This window comes from Podarcis vaucheri (assembly GCF_965113315.1).
Source record: "Podarcis vaucheri genome assembly, chromosome: 7".
Classification (NCBI taxonomy): Eukaryota; Metazoa; Chordata; class Lepidosauria; order Squamata; family Lacertidae; genus Podarcis; species Podarcis vaucheri.
The window spans coordinates 22838000-22858418 of NC_138765.1; the positions used below are offsets into that span (position 1 = coordinate 22838000).

Here is a 20419-nt window from a genome sequence, read left to right on the forward strand (position 1 = left end):
TGGCAGGAAGACCGGCGTGCCTTCCCCCTTGTGCAGACGTGGAAGGAGTAGACTGTACTCCCAACAGCCACAGAAAGGTTGAGCAAATCCTTTGGTCTCTAGCCAAGAGGAAAGAGAAAGGGGAGGAAGGATGTGGGCCCTGCACTGCAGTACCTTCACCACTTTATCCCTCTTTGGATATAAAGTTGGGGTTTCAACTGAAGCAGCAAGATCTTTTGTGGGGTTGTCTTCTACTGATGCCCAGGGTAGAGGGGTGGCATCATGTAAGCCTCTCTCATCTCATATACACATTTTGAGAAGGGGAAATGTCAATTCCAAAAAGCCTGTGAGACAATAAATGTCGTGGCTGCTTGCATACGTATGTGTCCCTTCTGAAAAATCTATGGCTAAAACTCTAGGTTCTTGGCACTCTTGACATCTTGTCGTAAAACCAGAGATGCACTAATGGCCTGAGGAAGTATGGCGTTAACCCTACACTGGGCTGGCCTACCCAAGTATTGTCAGTGGACTGTCTGCATGCAAATCATCTGCTCTACCACTGAGCTATGGTCTCTCTCTGGCTTTTCATCGGAGAAGCGGTTCTGCTTTTTGCAATGAAGGGAGGTGAAGGAGCAGATCTTACTAGGCTATGCAACGTTGTACATGAGGGCAATTCTGACCTCCAGGTGGAAGAAGTTGCTTTTTTTTGTTGTTTCTTGACATAAAAAGGAATAATCACATGCAGCACATATAATTACAACACTGGAATTGTTTTTTGTTTTGTTTTTTTACACACAAATTTTCAGCATTAGAAAGTCCCTGGGGGATTCCTACTGTATTTATATGCTACAGTTAAAACAAAAATTAACTTGCCAAAATGCTGGCAAATATTTACAAATACACTTTACAGTTGTTTATTTTCAAAGTGTGCAACTTGAGCCAAACCGTCTCTTGTTTCCTGAACTCACCACTGCTAGTTCAATAATACAATCAGCTCCTATTGCACTCAGGGTTAAGGTCTCCTTAGGGTTTTGTCATCCTTTTTTTATGGGGCCATCAATAAAATAACCCCCAACCGATACTGTGACGGATATTTACATTCATTCCTTATGCTTAGTGAAATGTAAGACTATCAACAGACCCCAGGCCTGAAAAACATAAAAAGGGGGGGGGTGTCCTCTGCCCTGAAGCAATAAACTAGCTAAAATAACTCAGGGCAAATTCATTTCTCTTTTATGGGTAGGTGGGGGATCCATAACGTGCCTTCAGAAAGGAGGCAGCAACCTCATCCATCAAGCCCTATTGCCGAAGCTGAGGCAGATTCCTTGGTTAAGCAAGGCCAGGTGTTACGGTTATAAAAGCTTCCTATCTAATCTGAAGGGGGGGGGGGGACTTGTATTCTTCCTCTTCCCAGCTGCTCAAGTATGTTCTAGGAATGTGGAACCTGTGGCCTTCCAGCAATAGTTGACTCGCAATTCCCCATCAGCCACACCCAGGATGGTGGTCAAACTCTAGCTGGAGGGCTCACAAGGCTCCCCATCTAGGGAACAAAGGCCTAAGACACAGATAACTGGTTCCTTTTAAGTTTTCCCTTTTTGTAAAAATCTGGACTGCCACTGGGTCATTTCTTCCCCAGCAAAGATGAAGAGGACTTTGCTATGTCCACTTGGCAAGGGAAAGGTATCAGTGCAGCTTTCAGAGGTGCTATCAGCCTAGGAACAAGGGACACTTGCCCTCATCCTTCTGTGTATGGCTCAAATGCCCAAACCCTTTATTCTTGGGCGACTTTTACTTGGACCCAGATACCTAGCTTTCTGACCCTGAGCACTCAGTCCTAGAGAAAGCGTTCAGAACGATCTTTTGCGCCAGTGCGTGTATGGTTAAATTTGTGAACGCATTAGTCATGCAGAAAATAGTTTCAAATTCAAGTGAATAATCTCTAGCTCTTATGGTAAATGGAGTGCTCAGAGGGGGTGGAGCATTTTCCAGGTCCTGTGAGAAGTTTGCAGTGTTGAATGTGGACAAGCCAGCTTTCCAACAGGGGGGGAAATTACCTGGGTTGTCGTATGCATGGTGTGGCTTCTTTTGCACCAGAAAATCAGGCAGGCGTTCTAAGGGCCCTCAAAGTGTCACTGCTTTGAACAGGCACAATGAAAATGGCTCCGATTTCATCATGCAGAGGAAGAGAAATGTCCATTAAGGCTGCATTCCCAAGTATAATTACAGACAAACAAGTCCAAGAGGAACTTATTTTCATATAAATAAGTTTCAGTAAGGGGCTATTTTATCACTTTATGAACTAGTGGTCTTGGAGCTGGTGCACGTCACAGGAAATTCTAAGCATTTATGACCCAGCCAAACAAATGGCTCAGATAGCAACACCCCCCTCCCCGTTGGTTGGTGGCTTGCTTTAATTTTCAAGTAGGCTGAGATCCAACATCAGCGTTGAATCGAACTTTTCAGGTGCTAAAGTGCTTTCTTGAATCAACTACGTCATGGCTTTAATTTTTTTTTTTAGCAAAAACAATCACCATCCTACTTTGGATTAAATCACAGCCCCCCGTTGAACGCTAGACAGGCACCATCTGAGCATAACGGGGTGCGCCAGTTCAAAATGGCTGCTTACAGATCAGTTATTGCTGAGACCTTTATGTAAACAGACTACCCATCAATGGAAGCAAGCTAAAATCTGTGAATTGGCCCCCCAGTGAGAGGCCTGTAATTGGTGAATGAAAGTGGGACCACAGATATGCTGTGATTACATCACAAAGAGACGGGAGCATGAAACACAAGGTTCTAGACCTCAACACTGAAAATATGCGTGAAAGAGCATGGGCAATACTTGAGATGATCTCATTGTTTGGCTTCTGTGCCTTCCCCAGTCCACTGACCAGCAGGAGAGCACGTGAAAATGTGAATGATGCATACAAGTTGCAGAAGTTAACTTTTGTTAGCACAGTTCGGGTAATAATTATTTTTAAAAGATGGTGCAAACCCTTCTGCCCACCTCTGCGAGAAATCAGTACGGAACAATGGTGCCTTTTATAGCATTGCTAGCCAAAACCAGGGGCATGTAAACTTATTCTTAGAACACTCATGCTTCAAGGTCCTCCTGAAGCTTGTGAACACTTAACCACTTGGTCCGAAAAATGGCACCATTGTCCGCGTTCTGTGCCTCTCACATCTGAATCAGTTAAAATACGTTTTTTAAAACCTTATCTGAATTAAAAACTGTCGGGTAAAGGATAGAGTAGGAACCACAGCAAACCTCAGTTATTTCTAAAGGTTCACAATGTGTGTGTGTGTGTTTTTAAAAAAAGGCAAAGTAGCGAATTTGGGGTGTTTTTTTCCTAAGCCAGGTTTTCCATCTGAAACCCTGGAAGCCTAGCCTGATGCTCTTGGCTTTTCAACAGTCATAGGCCTCACCTAACTGTGCATGTGTGAACTCCGGACAGAATGAATGCACTTCATGCACCAAACCCATGTGGCGATGCATTGCTAATGCACATTAAACTCTATCTAACTTTTAAAACATTGTTTTGTTCCCAATTCATTTTCACGGGGAGTGAAACTGAGCTGCCTCCTTCTTAAGTCTGAATGGATTACCTCTGCTTGGAGAGTGGCGGGGGCACTGTTCCTTGTGGGAACAGTGCTGTCCAATCTGCCACCAAATGGATACCTAGAAAGGCCTGGCAGGGGAGGTGGGTACAAAACACTTACGTTTACAGCAGCATCTAAGCCTTATGTGCCAAATGCATGGGGGAAGACTGGGAAGACTAGGCCAAGGTGAGCAGCTGCCGTGGCACTGGTGGGGTCCAACGTTCTGTCTGCTGACTCGGGTGCAGAAGAGCGCAAGCGCTGTGTCTCTGGATGAGTCTCCGCTGGTCCCTTTGCCCATGCAAGTGAAGAGTGAGGTAGCAGAAATAAAGGAATAACACACACCCCCCAAGATATGTTGAGGTGCTGAACAAAGGAGCCTCTTCCTCCCCACTTCTCTGAGCAGGCTGTGCCAAATGCCCAGTGGCTGCCCCAGTCCTGAGATGTGGTGCAGCCCACACTGAGGCCTCAGGCTGTTAGTTCAAGTAATGCGCCACAGGCTCTTCCAAGCAAGCAAGGCCCCACGGAGCACTCCGCCTCCTTTGGCTGGGATGACATTGGGCTCGGGGTGTCGGCGAGGTTTCTTGCTCCGCCTGATTTTAGTCTAGCCAGAGTTTGGATCCTGCGAGGCTTGCGGGTGAGGAAGGAAGCGAAGGCAAGAACTCAAGCGTTTGGGGAGGGAAGGGGCTGCTTCCTCAGCACCCGGCCTGCAGAGCGGGAGATGGGTGAAAATCTTGGATGTCATGCTTATTGCTTATGTGTCAGGCTCAGGCAGAAGTACTTGCAAATGGCCAAGCCACTGCAGTGCAGGTATGCTGCAAGAGAGCTATGGCTGGTGGGAAGCAATGGCCTTGGAGTGGGGTTCCTGGAACTGCGTCATTCCCCTCCCCGCACCATCCTTTCCGGAGCGGCATCTCAGAGAGTACTTGCGGCACACGGAAACCAGCTTCAATGTAAACTTCTTTCAGAAGATGGAACAGCAAAAATCCGGCAAGGAATGGAAATTCTCAACGTGCCGTTCTGGGCTCTTGAGATCCGGCAAGCAGGTGTGTCTGGGGCAGTTCTCGCTTCTTGCCGTGGTTACCAACACCCACCCGCACACACAAAAACACCTCTTGCTTCTCCAGGAAAAAGCACGGCAGATGGCAGAGGTCAAGGCTGTTCGCCTCAAAGGTTTGTCCAACCTGATCCAAAGTTATTGGGTACCTCCTAGAGAGATGCAGAGCCATTCACCAGCCATAGGTTACCATTGATTCAAGCTCAATAAGATTTCAGAGTGGGATTCCCCTGAGCGAAGTGTCTGCGGCCTCCTCCAGGGAGGAGAAGGAAAACACAAAGCCACCTTTTAAAAAATAATAAAATCCACCCAAGGCTAGTGGGCAGAAAGGACCTTGAGCACTGAAGGGGTTAAAAGTCAGGCACTGTACATGTCCCTGTGTTGGACTGGCTGCAGGGAAGAGACCAGTGTAGGGATGAAGAATGAAGCTCAGCTTCTGGAGGTCATGCAACTGGAGGGGGAAAGACCCTAGGAAGAGAGAGAAGAAGAAAAGGTCACCACATTAAGCCATCAGACAATAATTCTTTTTCACAGATCACTACTGCTTTGCTCTTCCTCGTCTGCGCAGTCACACCTACGGGCGTCAGAAGAAGAGTACTGCAGGGTCAGATCAAATCCCCATCTAGTGCATCTAGTGTCGTTTTCACAATGGCCAACCAGAAGGGAAACCTGGAAGCAGGACCTGAACACAACAGCACTCTCCACACTTGTGACTCCCAGTAAATATGGGTCGTGGGTGGTACTGTGGTCTATACCACTGAGCCTCTTGGGCTTGCTGATCAGAAGGTCAGCGGTTCAAATCCCTCGACAGGGTGAGCTCCCATTGCTCTGTCCCAGCTCCTGCCAACCTGGCAGTTTGAAAGCACACCAGTGCAAGTAGATAAATAGGTGGGAAGATAAACGGTGTTTCCATGCACTCTGGTTTCCATCATGGTGTTCTGTTGCGCCAGAAGCGGTTTAGTCATGCTGGCCACATGACCTGAAAAGCTGTCTGTGGACAAACGACGGCTCCCACGGCCTGAAAGCGAGAGGAGCGCTGCAACCCCATAGTTGCCTTTGACTGGACTTAACTGTCCAGGGGTCCTTTACCTCCTCCCCCTTTTTTTTACTCCCAGTAAATGTTATACATAGACAGAATGCATACATTTGCAGACCCAATTCAAAGTTCCAGTTCTAAACTACAAAGCCTTTTTACAGATTGGGATCCCAATATGCATCAACCTCTTGGACCCTTATGTTATCTGAGCCTTCCTCTTCATGTCTACTCCAGGAGAAGTACAGAAGGCTGCCAAGAAAGAGGGTCTTGCCAGGAGTGGCCCCTCTGACTGTGGATTGCTCTCCCCCGGAGGCCCACCTGGCATCAACCTTGTAATTCTTTTCAGTGGTAGGTTAAGATTTACCTCTAGGTGGTTTGCTAGTTTTTGTTACTAGCTGTTTTGATGGTGATTATGCTAATGTTTGTGTGGGTGGTTGGAGGTTTTCAGTAATTTGAAGTTGTGGTCAGTTTGTTCTTGGTTTCCTGAAATGGAATCCATTTTTATACACCTTCTGTCCTACACAAACCACCTTGAGATCGTACGGCATGAAGCCATACATGGAGCAATACATTATCATTCATTATCGTCACCATTCATGGAAAGCCTGTGACATTTTTGCACATGCAGGGAGACTTCGATCAGATGCTTTCAAGCAAGTGATTTGCACGTTGCTCCGTCCAACTTAAGCACATGGCTGAGATGGGCACTACCCATAAGATGACAAAGTGGGAACAAGGACCTCTTGTTTAAAACAACACAAACATACCTCAACATCAGCAGGCTCAGTTGTCTTCTGAGCAGCCTTTGGTCCAACGCCTCCGCTCCTCGGCCTTGCTGTCCGACAGCTGGCGTGTCGCCTCCAGCCTGGCGTCTGGCCTCTTCCTCGGTGTGTCGGCCCGGGCAAGCTGCTCAGAGGAGCCAAACGGTTTTCTTCTGGAACTGGGAACAAAATCTTTGTTTTCCTCCTGTACCAGAACCGGGAAAAAGGTTGGGTGCTTTAATATGATGGAGCCCCGCAGGAGATGCTTCCAGACACAGAGCCCTGCCCTCTCACTTCCCCCCAGGGTGAGTTTTCCCTCCCCAAAGCGCGACTCCATGGCTTGGTAGGAAGGCTGTGAGCTTTCTAAAAACATAAGCCACACAGTCCCCAAGTCTCCCTCTCCAGCCCTGCTTTCCCTTTCGGTCAGCCACAGGGCTCTCTCATTTCCTTTCTTCTCCTTGCAGCTAGGATATCAATAGTGGGAAAGTGAGAAACATCCTCAGCCCCCTCCACCGAAAACTGGTACCAGCCGTATTTGATGTCTGGCTTTGATGGAGAAATTACTCATAATTTGAGACTGGCCAAAGGCCAAGCTAAACCAGACACGTTGGAAAATGTGCAGTTTCCATTTCTGACTTTTATTAATTCCACCTCCAAAGGTCTGAAGCCCTCTGCTCTGTATGCTGGCTTTGCGAGAGACTCTGTGCATTTGCATGACTGGTTCACCCTTTTTCTTGTTCTGTATTTGGCACACTGGCTTTGTAGCCCCACCTGCCATGTATCTTAATTCACCGGGGGGGGGGGGAGAATGATATGAGATCTGCATTTGTTCAATTGTACTTTACTGTTCTTTTGTTGATCTTGGATGAAAAATTGCTAAAATGCCTTAAAAAGAAAAAGAAACAAAGAAGGGTAGCTGTGGCCAGTAAGCAGCCCTCCTCTCATTGCCTCCAGTGGATTTAGAAATGCCTATCTGCGCAAATGCAATGTTGAGACACGGAAGTTAAGAACTGCTGCAGCACTCACAAAGTCCTGGGCCAGCAAATAGGAGAGAAATAGGAAGATCAAAACATAATAATAATAATAATAATAATAATAATAATAATAATAATTCTCAACACTGGCTCCGGCCTGGTGGAACGCTCTGTCTCATGAGACCAGGGCCCTGCAGGATCTGATTTCTTTCCGCAGGGCCTGTAAGACAGTGTTGTTCCGCCTGGCCTTTGGCTTAGAATCAGTTTGATTCCCTCCCCCTCTTTCTTTTTCCTTTCTCCTCCTGTGAAGAGGCTGCATCCTAATGTTTTAATGTTGTATTTTAATCTTTTTTAAAAAATTGTATTTTAATCAACATGTTTTTATTATCGGTTGTTAGCTGCCCTGAGCCTGGTCTTGGTTGGGGAGGGCGGGGTATAAATTAAAGTTGTTGTTGTTGCTGCTGTTGTTGTTGCGTGTATATCCCACTTTTTTCTCCAAGGTGCTGAAGGTGGCAAACTTTTTTCTCCCCTCACCTCATTTAATCAACCAGAACCCTGTGAGGCTGGTTGGGTTGGGAGGTAGTGACTGGCCCCAAATCACCCAGCCAGTTTCATGGCCGCATGGGGATTTGAACCCTAGTCTCTCAGGCACTAGTCCAACCAGCGTACCAATGAACCACTCTGGGCATAACAGTCTGACAACTTACAATTTATTAGGTGGTCCAATATTTCCCTCCCTCCCTCTCTTTCTTTTTTCTAAATCATCTTCAACTTCCTTGGAGCACCACATGCAGAAAATGCCTTTTAAAATGCTCTAGGAAGCCAAAATTTTCCAAAGTTTTGAAATTTTGGAATCTAAAGGGGTATAATTATATGTTTTTATTGGATAGGTTGCTTGGTAATAATTATAAAAATTGGGAAACTCGTGAAAGGGAACTTGGGTCGACCTTAGAAAAAGGGGTAAATGTTATGTATTAAAATGAGGTTTAGAAGTCTAAATTCGGTTAATTAAGATGATCTAAGTAAAATGTTAATAAGGGATAATTTGGGGATAAGAACTTGCTGAGTTAATTATTGGAATAGGGATGCAAGAAGGGGAGGTGGGGGAAGTCTGGGAAAGTGGTTAAGAAATTAAGGATTTAAAATTATACTTGTTATTTGTGTGTTGTGTCTGTATGTGGTTGTTTATGTTTTTGTGTTTGTCTAAAAAAAATTCTGAAAACCCTAATAAAATTTTTATAAAAAAAATAAACACAATGCTCTAGGAAGCAACCGCACATCATATTAGGCAGGCCCCCTCCTGGGGTATCATAAGGAGAAAAAGATGTACAGTACCTTTTAGGGGCATTGTATTGAGGGGGAAAGGTGGCTGCCTCCATAAGTTCAAAAGGGGCAGCAATCTTTTTCTCAGGAGGGGACTGCACTTTTGACATCTGCCAGGAGGGCATTCTGCAGGGTGGGTAACAACAAGCAAAATTTCCCTGCAATTTCGCTTCTCACAAAAGACAGAACTGCCAGAAGGCCCTCAAAGCTAGTGCCCAGGCTGAATGATGGAGGTAGAGATGCACCTTCAGGTATACTGGCCCAAAGCCATTTAGGGCTTTAAAGGTCAGCACCAGCACTTTGAATTGAGCTCGGAAATGTACTGGGAGCCAATGTAGATCTTGTAGCACTGGTGTTAGATGGTTCCAGCAGCCACTCCCAGTCACCTGTCTAGCAGCCACATTCTGGATTAGCTGTAGTTTCCAAATCACCTTCAAAGGCAGCCTCATGTAGAGCGCACTGCAGTAATCCAAATGGGACTTCATTGGCGTGTGTGTTTAAAAATAATAATAATAATAATACTGCACTTGCAGGCTACCACCAGCAGAGGGAACTACAGCACAAGGCCGAGCTTTAATTTCAAGCTGGTATTATTCAAGTAGGGGCAGTAGCCAAACCCAGAAACGTTCAAAAATCATTCCGTATGCGTCCCTCAGAATCACATGTCCTTTAAAACAAAAAGTGCATGCACGCACGCACTTTTAATTGTTGCCTTCTGCTTCCTCGAGCATTCGGAAGGCTGTGCGCTTGAGGTCTGCTAAGTCTTCCCTCTACCTGAAATGTTATGAATGTTTCGCTGATTATATTATTTGAACAAATGGCTATCACCAGAAAGGGAAGACCCTCCCTAATGTCAGGGCTTTCCCATTTCCAATTTTTCCTGCACACACGCACACAGGTGGGCAAAATCAACAGGATTTGATTCTCATCTTCCAAGTGTTCAAGAGACAGCTGTGAAACAAGAGATCGTCACTTACGAACACAGGAAGCTGCCTGATACTGATTCAGGCCAGTATCCCCAGGTTTTTAGGGGAAGCGGACATTCTCAGCAGTACCTGGAGGTGCTGGGGACTGAACCCGGGACCTTCTGCATGCAAAGCATGTGTTCTACCACTGAGCTATGGCTCCTCTGCTAAAAGCTTTTGTTTAGGGAAATGGCATAGGAGTGAGTGGAACTACGCGGCCTTTTGATTACAATCAAACTATTTCACTGGAATGTGATTTGTCAAGCTGCCTGGTCTTAGTACTCTGCGCTACCTGTGACAGTACTTTAAAAGGTCATGATTTCCACCAAAGCATCTTGAGAGCTGTAGTTTGTTTAGGATGGAGGGGGTTCTTAAAAGGTAAAGGGACCCCTGACCATTAGGTCCAGTCGCGGACGACTCTGGGGTTGCGGTGCTCATCTTGCTTTATTGGCTGAGGGAGCCGGCGTACAGCTTCCGGATCATGTGGCCAGCATGACTAATCTGCTTCTGGCAAACCAGAGCAGTGCACGGAAATTACGTTTACCTTCCCGCCGGAGTGGTACCTATTTATCTACTTGCACTTTGACGTGCTTTCAAACTGCTAGGTTGGCAGGAGCAGGGACCGAGCAACGGGAGCTCACCCCGTCATGGGGATTTGAACCGCCAACCTTCTGATTGGCAAGCCCTAGGCTCTGTGGTTTAACCCACAGTGCCACCTGTGTTCTTAGGAGACCTCTATTCCCCTCCCTCATAGAGCTACAATTCCCAGAGTTCCCTGGGAAGAGGGACTGTTAAACCACACTGAAAATTGTAGCTTTGTGAAGGGAAAAGGGATATTTCCTAACAAGGGAGTCAGCAAGAGATTCCCCTGCTTCTTAAGATCTTCCAAAAAAACTTTTGGCATATCTCAGTGTCTTCTGCAGCTCCTAAGATACAAATTTCTTAAAAAGTGATAAAACTCAACAAATAAATCCCAGGGCATGACTCTGGTACGGAAGCTGTACTACCCAGGACAGGATGGGGTTGTGCAGGGTTGTTAAGGCAGCAGAGAGCATTGTTGGCTGCCCACTCTCCACCTTAGAGCAGATTTATGCCACAAGGTGCCATAGGAAGGCACTGGACATAGTAAAAGATCCATCGCATCCTGGTCACTGTCTCTTCGAGCTCTTGCCGTCAGGACGGAGATACAGGACGATGAAGACAAGAACGAGCCGTCTTAAGAACAGCTTCTTCTCCAGAGCGATCTCGGCCCTGAATGGGAAGCCCGGACTTTGAAAGTCATCTAATCTCCCTTGATGTATTATACTGTATTATTTAATTAGTGTTTTTATGGAGCAGTCAAGTAATTTCATTGTCCCCAAAGGGGGCAATGACAATAAAGATATTATTATTATTATTATTATTATTATTATTATTATTATTATTATTATTATTGGATACGATGCAGCAACTTCGCTGGTGCTAAGCAGGGCTGGGTCTGGATGAAAGACCGCCGTGGATCACAGAATCGTGGATCACAGAATCGTGGCGTTGGAAGGGACCCTAAGGGTAATCTAGTTCAGCTCCCTGCAGTGCAGGAATCTCAACACAAGCATCCGTGGCAGAAAGAAAGGAAAGCTATAAATGAAATACCGTATTGGCCCGAATATAAGCTGCTCCCGAATGTAAGCCGCACCTTTAAAATTGGAGGGGGGGGGGAGAAAAAAATAAAAAATACCCGTAAGGTTGTGAAAGAAGCCACACTTTAACTTTTCAGTGTTGGAATTTGAGGGAAAAGTGAGGCTTATATTCAGGCCAATATGGTAAATGAAATCCTTCAGTAGCCAATGCTGATTGCGCTTTATGCTCATGATTCAAGCTGTTCTGAGATTGATCAGTTTCCTGTCGAGCTATATAATGCACTGTCGTTAGACCCATTTTCCTATCGTTGATTAATCCGCAGATAACGCCCTTGTAAGCCGGGCGATTAAGACTCTTGTTACACTGTATTTGCTAATGATTTTGAAATACATTTACTTTTGTATCAGTGTATCCTTAATGCATTTATATTTGTGTGCACTTTTTTTTTTGTCCATGCATTATGTATATATGAGGTGTCACTGTGGTTGTTTTTCATTTCCACTGTCAGCAGGTGTTTAAGTCTGAGAAACGATATATATCTCCTACCTGTGACAGTATTGGGGCAATGGAAGGAACTGCCTAGGAGAGTCACAGGATATTTATAGCGCAGGTGTAAAAGAGCACAGAGAGGCAGCAGAGCTGATTTGGGTGGAATAAGTGCTTCCTGCCTTGCTGCATTCTAAATTTAAGGTGCCAAAAGTGTAAGAAGGGTTTAAAATTTCATTTCTCACTGACATGGTTCCTATTAGCACTGTAAATACTGCCTACATAATTTATTTTTAACAGATGGGATGGGAAGTGCTGCAGTCTGGAATGCTCTGTACAGTTACGCCCTCTTCCAGGAAACTCCATTCCACACACAAACACACCCCCAGTTTTGTGTGAACACCCAACAAACAGCCGGTCGTTATTCTGTGCCCAGTGGTGGGGTGTTTTTTTTTCATTCTTTTCTTCTTCAATTAAACTTATAACCCCAAGGCCCATTGATTTCAGTGAAACCTAGGCACACTTTGGGCTGGTTAAGACAAGCCTGCCTTCACACATTAGTCACATGATGGGAGATCACGTGATTACAGGGCCTTGGGACTGCACTGCCACCACTGCTGAAGCAAGGCTCCCCTTGGGTCTACCTGGCTGAAGCAAGAAAGCCTATATGAATAAAAGTCTACATTTTGAATACCATTCTGATCGCCTCGCCTCAAAAAGGATATATTTAGAGTTGGAAAAGGTTCAGGAAAGAGCAACTAGAATTATCAAGGGGATGGAGCAACTCTTCTGGGCTGCATCAACAGAAGTATAGTGTCCAGATCAAAAGAAGTAAGAGTCCCACTCTATTCTGCCTTGGTCAGACCACACCTGGAATACTGTGTCCAGTTCTAGGCACCACAATTGAAGAAGGATGTTGACAAGCTGCAACGTGTGCAGACGAGGGCAACCAAGATGACCAAGGGTCTGGAAACCATGCCTTATGAGGAACGGTTGAAGGAGCTGGGTATGTTTAGCCCGGAGAAGAGGAGACTAGGAGGAGATATGATAGTCATCTTCAAATATATTAAGGACTGCCATATGGAGGAGGGAGCATGCTTGTTTTCTCCTGCTCTGGAGGGTAGGACTTGAACCAATGGCTTCAGGTTGCAAGAAAGGAGATTCTGACTAAACATTCGGGGGGAAATTTCTGATGGGAAGAGCTGTTTGGCAGGGGAACAGACTCCCACGAGAGGTGGTAGACTCTCCTTCCTTGGAGGTTTTTAAACAGAGGTTGGATGGCCATCTGTCAGAGATGCTTTAGCTGAGTTTCCTGCAGTGCAGGGGTTGGACTAGATGACCATTGGGTCTGGGTCAAAAACACTACCAAGCTGGAGTTCCCACGAGTGAAAGGAAAATATGAAGAGGAGCTGCGAAAGGGACATGGAAGAGATTTGAAGGCCTCGGATATAAGATCACCAGGTTAATGTGCCAGACTAATGGGATAAAAAAAAAGGACTGACAATCCTGGGACTGGGGGGAGGGGACGCTGGAAGAAGATTGGATTGTTTTTATTTTCTCTTTTTTTATCATCAGAAATGTTTTATAAATGTTGGAAAAATGTTGAAATGAAATTACTTGGCTCTTGTAAAAATGTTTAAAGAATCAAGTAAAAAGGTTATGGTTATGAGAAGCTGGTAAAAATAAGACTTAAGTTTTAAGGTTTTTTATAAGATAAGATGAAAATAGAGTAAGGTAATGCAATGACAGAATACTATGAATTATGGAAAGGATTTGCTGTGACAATTATTAATCAAGATACAAGAGATGGGAGGAGGAGGAGGTCATGGAAAGAAGGTAATGAAATTGGAGAATTTGAAAATGATGGTCTTATTTTTTCTTTTTCTTTTTCTATTTTTGTCTTTTTTCTTTGTAATTTTGTCTTTTTATTCTTTTGTAATTTTAAAAAAATTCTTTTTTCAATAAATATCATTAAAAAAAAAAGATGACCATTGGGTCTAAGATTCTATGCTCCTATGCATTTGGGCGAGGGGTTTTTTCCCCATTTAGCAGCGGTTCTCAACCTGTGGGTCCCCAGATGTTGTTGGACTGCAACTCCCATCATCCCTGAGCTCTGCCCTTGCTAGCTAGGGGTGATGGGAGTTGTAGTTCAACAACATCTGGGGACCCACAGCTTGAGAAAGGCTGATATAGAGGAAAGGCAAGCAAGAGGTGACACGATAGAATTTTATAAAAATTATGCATACTGTGGAGAAAGTGGGCAGAGGAGAGTTTACTTTGCTCCCTCCTAACACTAGAACTCAAGCGCCAATTAGTTATCTAAATATCGACAAGAATCTCTCCACTAGATTAGATGCTACGCTGATACCACATCCCCAATGAACTGCACACAGAGAATATAAAGCAACTGACTGGATAGGGAGGGCCTGGGGTATTTTGGTGCCTGAGATAAACAATCTGAGTAGAGCTCATTCCCCACCTCCTCCACAGAGCACAATCACTGTATGATGAAGAAAACAACTCATTTCAGTTCATCAAATAAATGTGAAACTCTGTGAAATAGTAAGAATTATTTAAAAGTGCACCCATCTCTCTCTCTCTCTCTCTCTCATTAGCATGGATTATGCTGGAAAGTTCCCCAAGGACCGTGCCCCAACAGGTCAGACATGTTAAGAGTACAGTTCTATAAATGTCTATGCAGAAGAAAATCTCACAAGAATTCACTGAAGCTTAGTCTCAGGTGAATTGGTACAAAACTGTGGCCACAGTCTCTCTCACTTGGCCATCGATGATGACATCCTGGGTTTGTGCTTAGCCAGGCTTCCTCAAACTCGGCCCTCCAGATGTTCTGAGACTACCATTCCCATCATCCCTGACCACTGGTCCTGCTAGCTAGGGATCATGGGAGTTGTAGGCCCAAAACATATGGAGGGCCAAGGCTGAGGAAGCCTGTGCTTAGCTAAGGGATGGGGACAGGTCAGTACAGCACCTGATCCAATGAAGAGGTATGGGTTGCTGGTACTTAAATACATATTTGGTGTTTATTAGAATCTGGGTGACTCTGCTGTTTGGGGTGAGGTAAGGTGGGTAGTGACAGGGCAGGGGGCCTTTTTCAGACGTGGCAACCCATTTACAGAATTCTGTAGCCAAACAGGCTTGCCTTACACACACTTTGTTGTCTTTTGAGAACCAGGCAAACCCAAGAAGTTTCCTTTCCACTGGATTTTTTTTTTTGCGCAAGAAAGGAACAACAGGGCTCCCTTCCGAGCAGTGGGAGCAACTCCCTCTATTTCTTTCATCTCCCATATCCCACGGAAATGAGAAAAGCCCCCGTCTCCCCGATGCCAAATAATGCAGGGAAGGAAAATTACGACAAACACAAGTGACAGCTGGCTCATAAGCCAAGTCAAGATTTGCGGAGCCCTGCCCAAGGTCATGTACAGTGGTACCTCGGGTTACATACGCTTCAGGTTACAGACAGAAACAGTGCTTAAGGTTAAGAACTTTGCTTCAGGATAAGAACAGAAATCAGGCTCCGGTGGCGCGGCGGCAGCAGGAGGCCCCATTAGCTAAAGTGGTGCTTCAGGTTAAAAACAGTTTCAGGTTAAGTACAGACCTCCGGAACAAATTAAGTACCGTATTTTTCGCTCTATAACACGCATCTGACCATAACACGCATGTAGTTTTTAGAGGAGGAAAACAAGGAAAAAATATTCTAAATGAAACAGTGGATGTATGATTTTTATGGTTCATGCTGTGGCCACAGACATGTGATCTGACAGTGAGTTTGGGGTAGCCCAATGCAAAAATCCTGAGGATCCATGTGGATCCGTGCTTTATAACCACGTTTTAAGTGGGGAGGGAAGGAAAAGAACTCAAGGGACAAGGAGCTTTTCCGCGGGGAGGAGGGAGGGAGGGAAAGAGCACTGTTGCTTTAAAGGTATACTTAAGGTATTTGCCCTGTGCCTGTGTTTTTTTTCCATGTAACAGTTTGCAGCCTTTTCCTTCCGCTCCTTGTTTTGAGGCGGAATAGATTTGAGCAAGTGAGGAGGACTTGGATTGCAGGGGATTCGCCATTAGCTGTGTAAAAAGCGCTCCTCCTTGCAGCCTGAACGATAAGCAGCCACCAGCAGCAATAGAATGGAGCACAAAAAAGCGGTAGGGGCACTAGGACCCAGACAATGCTCAAATCTATCCTGCCTGAAAACAAGCTGCTCCATCCCAGCCGATCAGCTGAGACACGGGGATTTGCGAAGTTTTCCCCTCTCCCTCATGCCCTCCCCAGCCTTTTTTTTTACTTCCTGGTTTTCACTGCGCTGGCTCAGAGCTCGAGGTTGGTTTTATTTTGCTGCTGGTTGCTTAAATTTTATCTTTCCTGCCGTCTCTCTGCAGCCTCATTGCTCTGTTTAGAGAGCGCGCAGACCTTTGCTAGCGTCTGTCCCTCCTCCCGTGTAAGCGGCTGCTGCCGGCTTTGCTGCTATGGCTCTCCTTCCCTCCCTCCTTCCTGGCTCCAGGTCGCTTTAAAGAAAGCAAAGTGAGAGCCTCGTAGAGCGTGTAAGTGGCTCCCGCTTTGCCTGACTGACGGCAGCCATGGCTCTGATCCGTGCATTCGCTCCTTAACACGCACAGGCATTTTCCCTTACTTTCTCGGAGCAAAAAAGTGCGTGTTTTGGAGCGAAATTTACGGTACTTAACTTGAGGTACCACTGTATTTTATATTTTACTATTTGACCGTTTTTATAATATAAAAAGAACTCTGCAAGCGGCCTTCTATGAAGCTGCAAAAGGCAAATATATTATACAAATAAACACATACATAAAATATGCCAATGTTATTATTGTATTATTACATATCGAGGGAGGTGGGGAGGCCAAGACTGAGACAGATTCCGACTTTCCTAGCAAGTGTAGCCCATGCCCTCAAAAATGTTTCATCTTCCCCTTGATTTTTTTTTAAAAAGATATTTCCCCACCTGTCTTGATTTAGGAATGCAAAAGTTTTACAGTAAAAGTTCGGAGCACACTTACCGGTAATACTGTGCAGCTCCAAGGGGAAGCAGTCGCAGGATCACTAATGCTGCTCTTCTGGCCAAGCATCTCGGATGCAGTTAAGCTACTTTTGGTCCTTCTAGAGTCTAATTCCAGAGCATTCCAAGAGTTTATACCAGCGCTGGCCCTTCTGGAATTCTGCTCAATTGCATATATGCGTGCACTAGTCCCTTCTGGTTTGTGGGGGTCCGTAGATGACCTATATGGATTTCGAGGGGTTGCATTTGCAACCGCCTTCGTCGCAGAGTCCTCCGAAGATTGCAAGCCCCGTCGCGTTCGCCACGCACTTCTCACCGTGACGTGTTTGGTGTCGGGTGAGTTGGCCTCTGAAGCCCCGTGGCTCTTCCAGTTGATTGTCTCCATGGGCGGCTCGCTGTTCTTCTCGCCGAATTCAGAAGGTTTTATCGTGATGCTGCTTTTCGAGACGACCGTTTCCACCCTGCTCCTAGGAGCAGGGTCCCCGTTCTTCTCAGCCTCGGGTAACTTCAGGGTTATATTGCTCTTGTTAATCGGTATCTCGTAAGGTGTGCTGGTTGCGCTTGTCCCCGGTGAAAGCTCGTTCGGAAGCACTCGGATGTTGCTGGCAGATATGTGCTGCTGCTCTTTTGTGGCATCGCTCACGCTGGTCCTTTGAGTCACAGGCTCAGATGGGTAAATGGTGATGCTGCTCGTCATTTTGTGCGACACCGTCTTAAAGACAGGCTGCTGCTTTTCAGAGCTGGCTTCTGGCCCTGTGCCACCCATGATTTCCTTCACGTCCTTTTCCACAATTGCAGGCTTGATGACGGCTTTAGACCTCAGTGCTTCTCTGGGACTGAACTGCCTTCTCGATTTCGTCCCTGTAAGGGCAGTGGCTGAAGAAGCCCGGGAGGACCTGCTGAGCTCTTCCTCGCTGCTAGTACTTTTATCGTTTTCAAAAGGAGATGTTCGAATACCCCTCTTGGAGCTCGCGAACTCTCTAGATGCAGGTTCCCTTTTCAGCCCTATGTCAGCAATAGCAGAAGCGGTTGCCATTTTACTTGTCTCTTCACTGGTGCTAAATTTTTCATGGCTGTTGGTGTTGATAGCTCTGGCCCTTGCAGAAGTGGGTTTTAGGCCCCCATTGTTAGAGTTTGTGGCTGAGGCGGCGGCCTGATCCATTTCTTCCTTCTGAGGATCTGAGGGACTCTGCAAGAGATCTTCCTGACTTCTTGAAATGAGCCAAGATTTTGCTAAAGGTGAGGGCTTTACCATTTCGTGCGGAGGGTCTCTTTCCTGGGAGTTGACTGCCTTCGGAGAGCTCTCTTCCAAGTGCTGCCTGCGAGATGAGACCAAAGCGGTTTCCATCTTTGAGGTGGTAGGTTCAGCAGCTAACGTTTCCGTAGAGAGGTAATTCCTATAGGACAAAGCAGCTCCATTGGAGGCCCCGCGGTGTGTTTTTGAGATGCGAGTCTCTGTCGAAAGAGCGGGTTGCTCTGCAATGTGCGTCTTAATTCCCTTTTCAGAAGGCAATGTGGAGGTTTCTGTTTTGCTGGGCTTCTCTTCAAGTTCGTCAGACTTACAGTGATGAGCGTCGTTTGGTGATTGGGAGATTTTTTCCGCTTTGCTCCTCAACGCACTCTCGTTCTTGGGTTTCGAAGAGGCTTTCCAAGACTTGTGCTCCTGTGCTGCAGGTGGGTAACGACTAAGCACAGATGGCTGCTCTCTAGATTTCTTTACTTCCGCTGGTGGGTTTCCACTGTCTTTCTGCGAGGAAAAGTGCGTGCCCAGCGTGGATTTGTCTTCTGTCCGTTTAGCATCGGTTGCTAAGGTGTCCAATAACGCTGATGTGCTCGATGCTTTGGCTGCTCTCCTGCTATTCAGGTTAGGGCTTGTGACCCTCTTGCCGCCTTGGCTCTCGCTATTAAATGAGAATTCTCGGTTGCGTATTCTCTCCCGCCTGTGCTGAGGAGAAAGTTCCCGAGACTTATGCTTAGAAATAGCTGACTCCGCTGTGACAGCTCTGTGTTTGGGTCTGTCGTGCTTCACTCGGCTAGGTAAGTTAATTTCCTCTGTTTCTGCCTCACCGTTCTCCAGCTCTTTCTGCTTCTTCATCTGCGCTTTTATTTCTTCAAGTTGGCCTATGAGGAGCTTGTTTTTGTTTTGCTCGCTCAAGTAGCTGTCATGCAGGTCATTATTCTTTGCTCTCAGGGTTTTGAGCTCCTCTTCTAAAGACTCAAAGTGTTTGATTTGAGTCTTTAGCTTCTCAATTTCTTGGTTGAGGTCCTTCACTTTGTTGTCTTCTTGATTCTTATTCTTCTGATTTTCTGATTTATTCCGAGTTTCGTTTTCCACAAGCTTCAGGTATTCCAAACTCCCTTTTCTCCTCGTTTCCTTTGAGGACAGCGCCGAAGTTGTCAAGTCAACTTCAATCCTCAGGTCATTTCTGTCCAGAATACTATTGGATGATCTTTCCAGCAGGTTAGATGTGTTTCGCGTTTGATCTGCCCGGTTCAGTTTATTATTTTGCTCAAGCTTTTGTGTCAGCTCTTGTATTATTTTCTCATTCTGCTTCTCCTTCTCAGTGAAGTGTTTCTTTTCGTTAACGAACGTGAGAGCTAGCGACTTAAGCTTTTCCAGTTCACTCACTAAGCTCTGCTCAGTTTTATCCAGCCTGTCTTCAGATTGCTCAAGTTCTTTCACTTTTGCCCTAAGAACTTCCAGTTCCGTCGAGATTTTCTTCGTCAAGTTTTTCTCCTCGTTGAGGCTGAGGCAGAGCTGAGTACAGTCATTCTTACTTCTGCCAAAAGCTTCCTCCAGTTTCTCCAGCTCTGCCATTCGCTTCTGAAGACGCTCGATTTCGGATTTCAGCTCCCGAGTGAGACTTTCCTCCTCCTCCAGTTTCTCCTTCATCAGCTGGCAAAGCTCTTCCGCTTTCCTGATCTCCTCATCCTTCCCTTCAATTTTCAAGACTCTTTTGCGCAAAACTTCCACATCGGCCAGCATGCTCGAGTTGCTGCCTTCTGCCTGGATAACTTTGTCCTGCAAGTCCAGCAACTCATCCTCAGCTTTCTGGAGGTTTTTCGTCGCTTCCTCTAATTCATCGAGACGGCGGCCGAGACTCTGGAGCTTGAAACGTAAGTGACGATTCGACGTCTCTTTATAAGCTGAATAGTCCGCCATGTTTGTTCTACCCCTCTGCTTTCAGTTTTTTTTTTTCCAAATGGGAGCGAGGAAATGGATTTTTATAGCTCTTTATTCTTCTACTTGTTTCATTAAGTTCCTTGGGATGATGACCAGCACCTGGAAAGAGAAAGCAGGTGGTAAGTATAATGGAAAGGATATTTCTAACTGCTTTTCTTTTCAAGAGCTGTGATTCAAATTGATCTGATTGGTAGAGGAAGGGCTCTTGCACAGTGGCAGAACCCAAGCTTTGCATGCAAAAGGACCCACGTCCAGTCCCTGCCATTTCGAGGCAGGACTGGGAAAGACTAATGTACACCCCCCCCCCAAAAACTGCTGCCGGTCAGTGTGTAGACAATGCCAAGCTAAGTAACAGTTTTCTGTCGCACATGCAGAACAGGTCCCGACGAGCCTGGATAGCTCAGTTGGTT

The 20419-nt window shown here is 45.8% G+C and overlaps 1 protein-coding gene across 2 annotated transcripts in view; it reads right to left on the reverse strand.

Annotated features, from left to right (window-relative positions):
- Positions 1-747: 747 nt before the first annotated feature.
- Positions 748-20419, reverse strand: part of LUZP1 (leucine zipper protein 1) — a 70846-nt gene continuing 51174 nt past the window's right edge. For both annotated transcript variants that reach the window (XM_082231522.1, XM_082231523.1), the window contains exons 2-4: positions 16827-20108; positions 6437-6635; positions 748-5101 (exon numbers count right to left, since the gene is read on the reverse strand). In XM_082231522.1, coding sequence (XP_082087648.1) covers positions 6453-6635; positions 16827-19988 — 3345 coding nt within the window. In that variant the 5' untranslated portion in view covers positions 19989-20108 and the 3' untranslated portion in view covers positions 748-5101; positions 6437-6452. The remainder of the gene's footprint in view (positions 5102-6436; positions 6636-16826; positions 20109-20419) is intronic.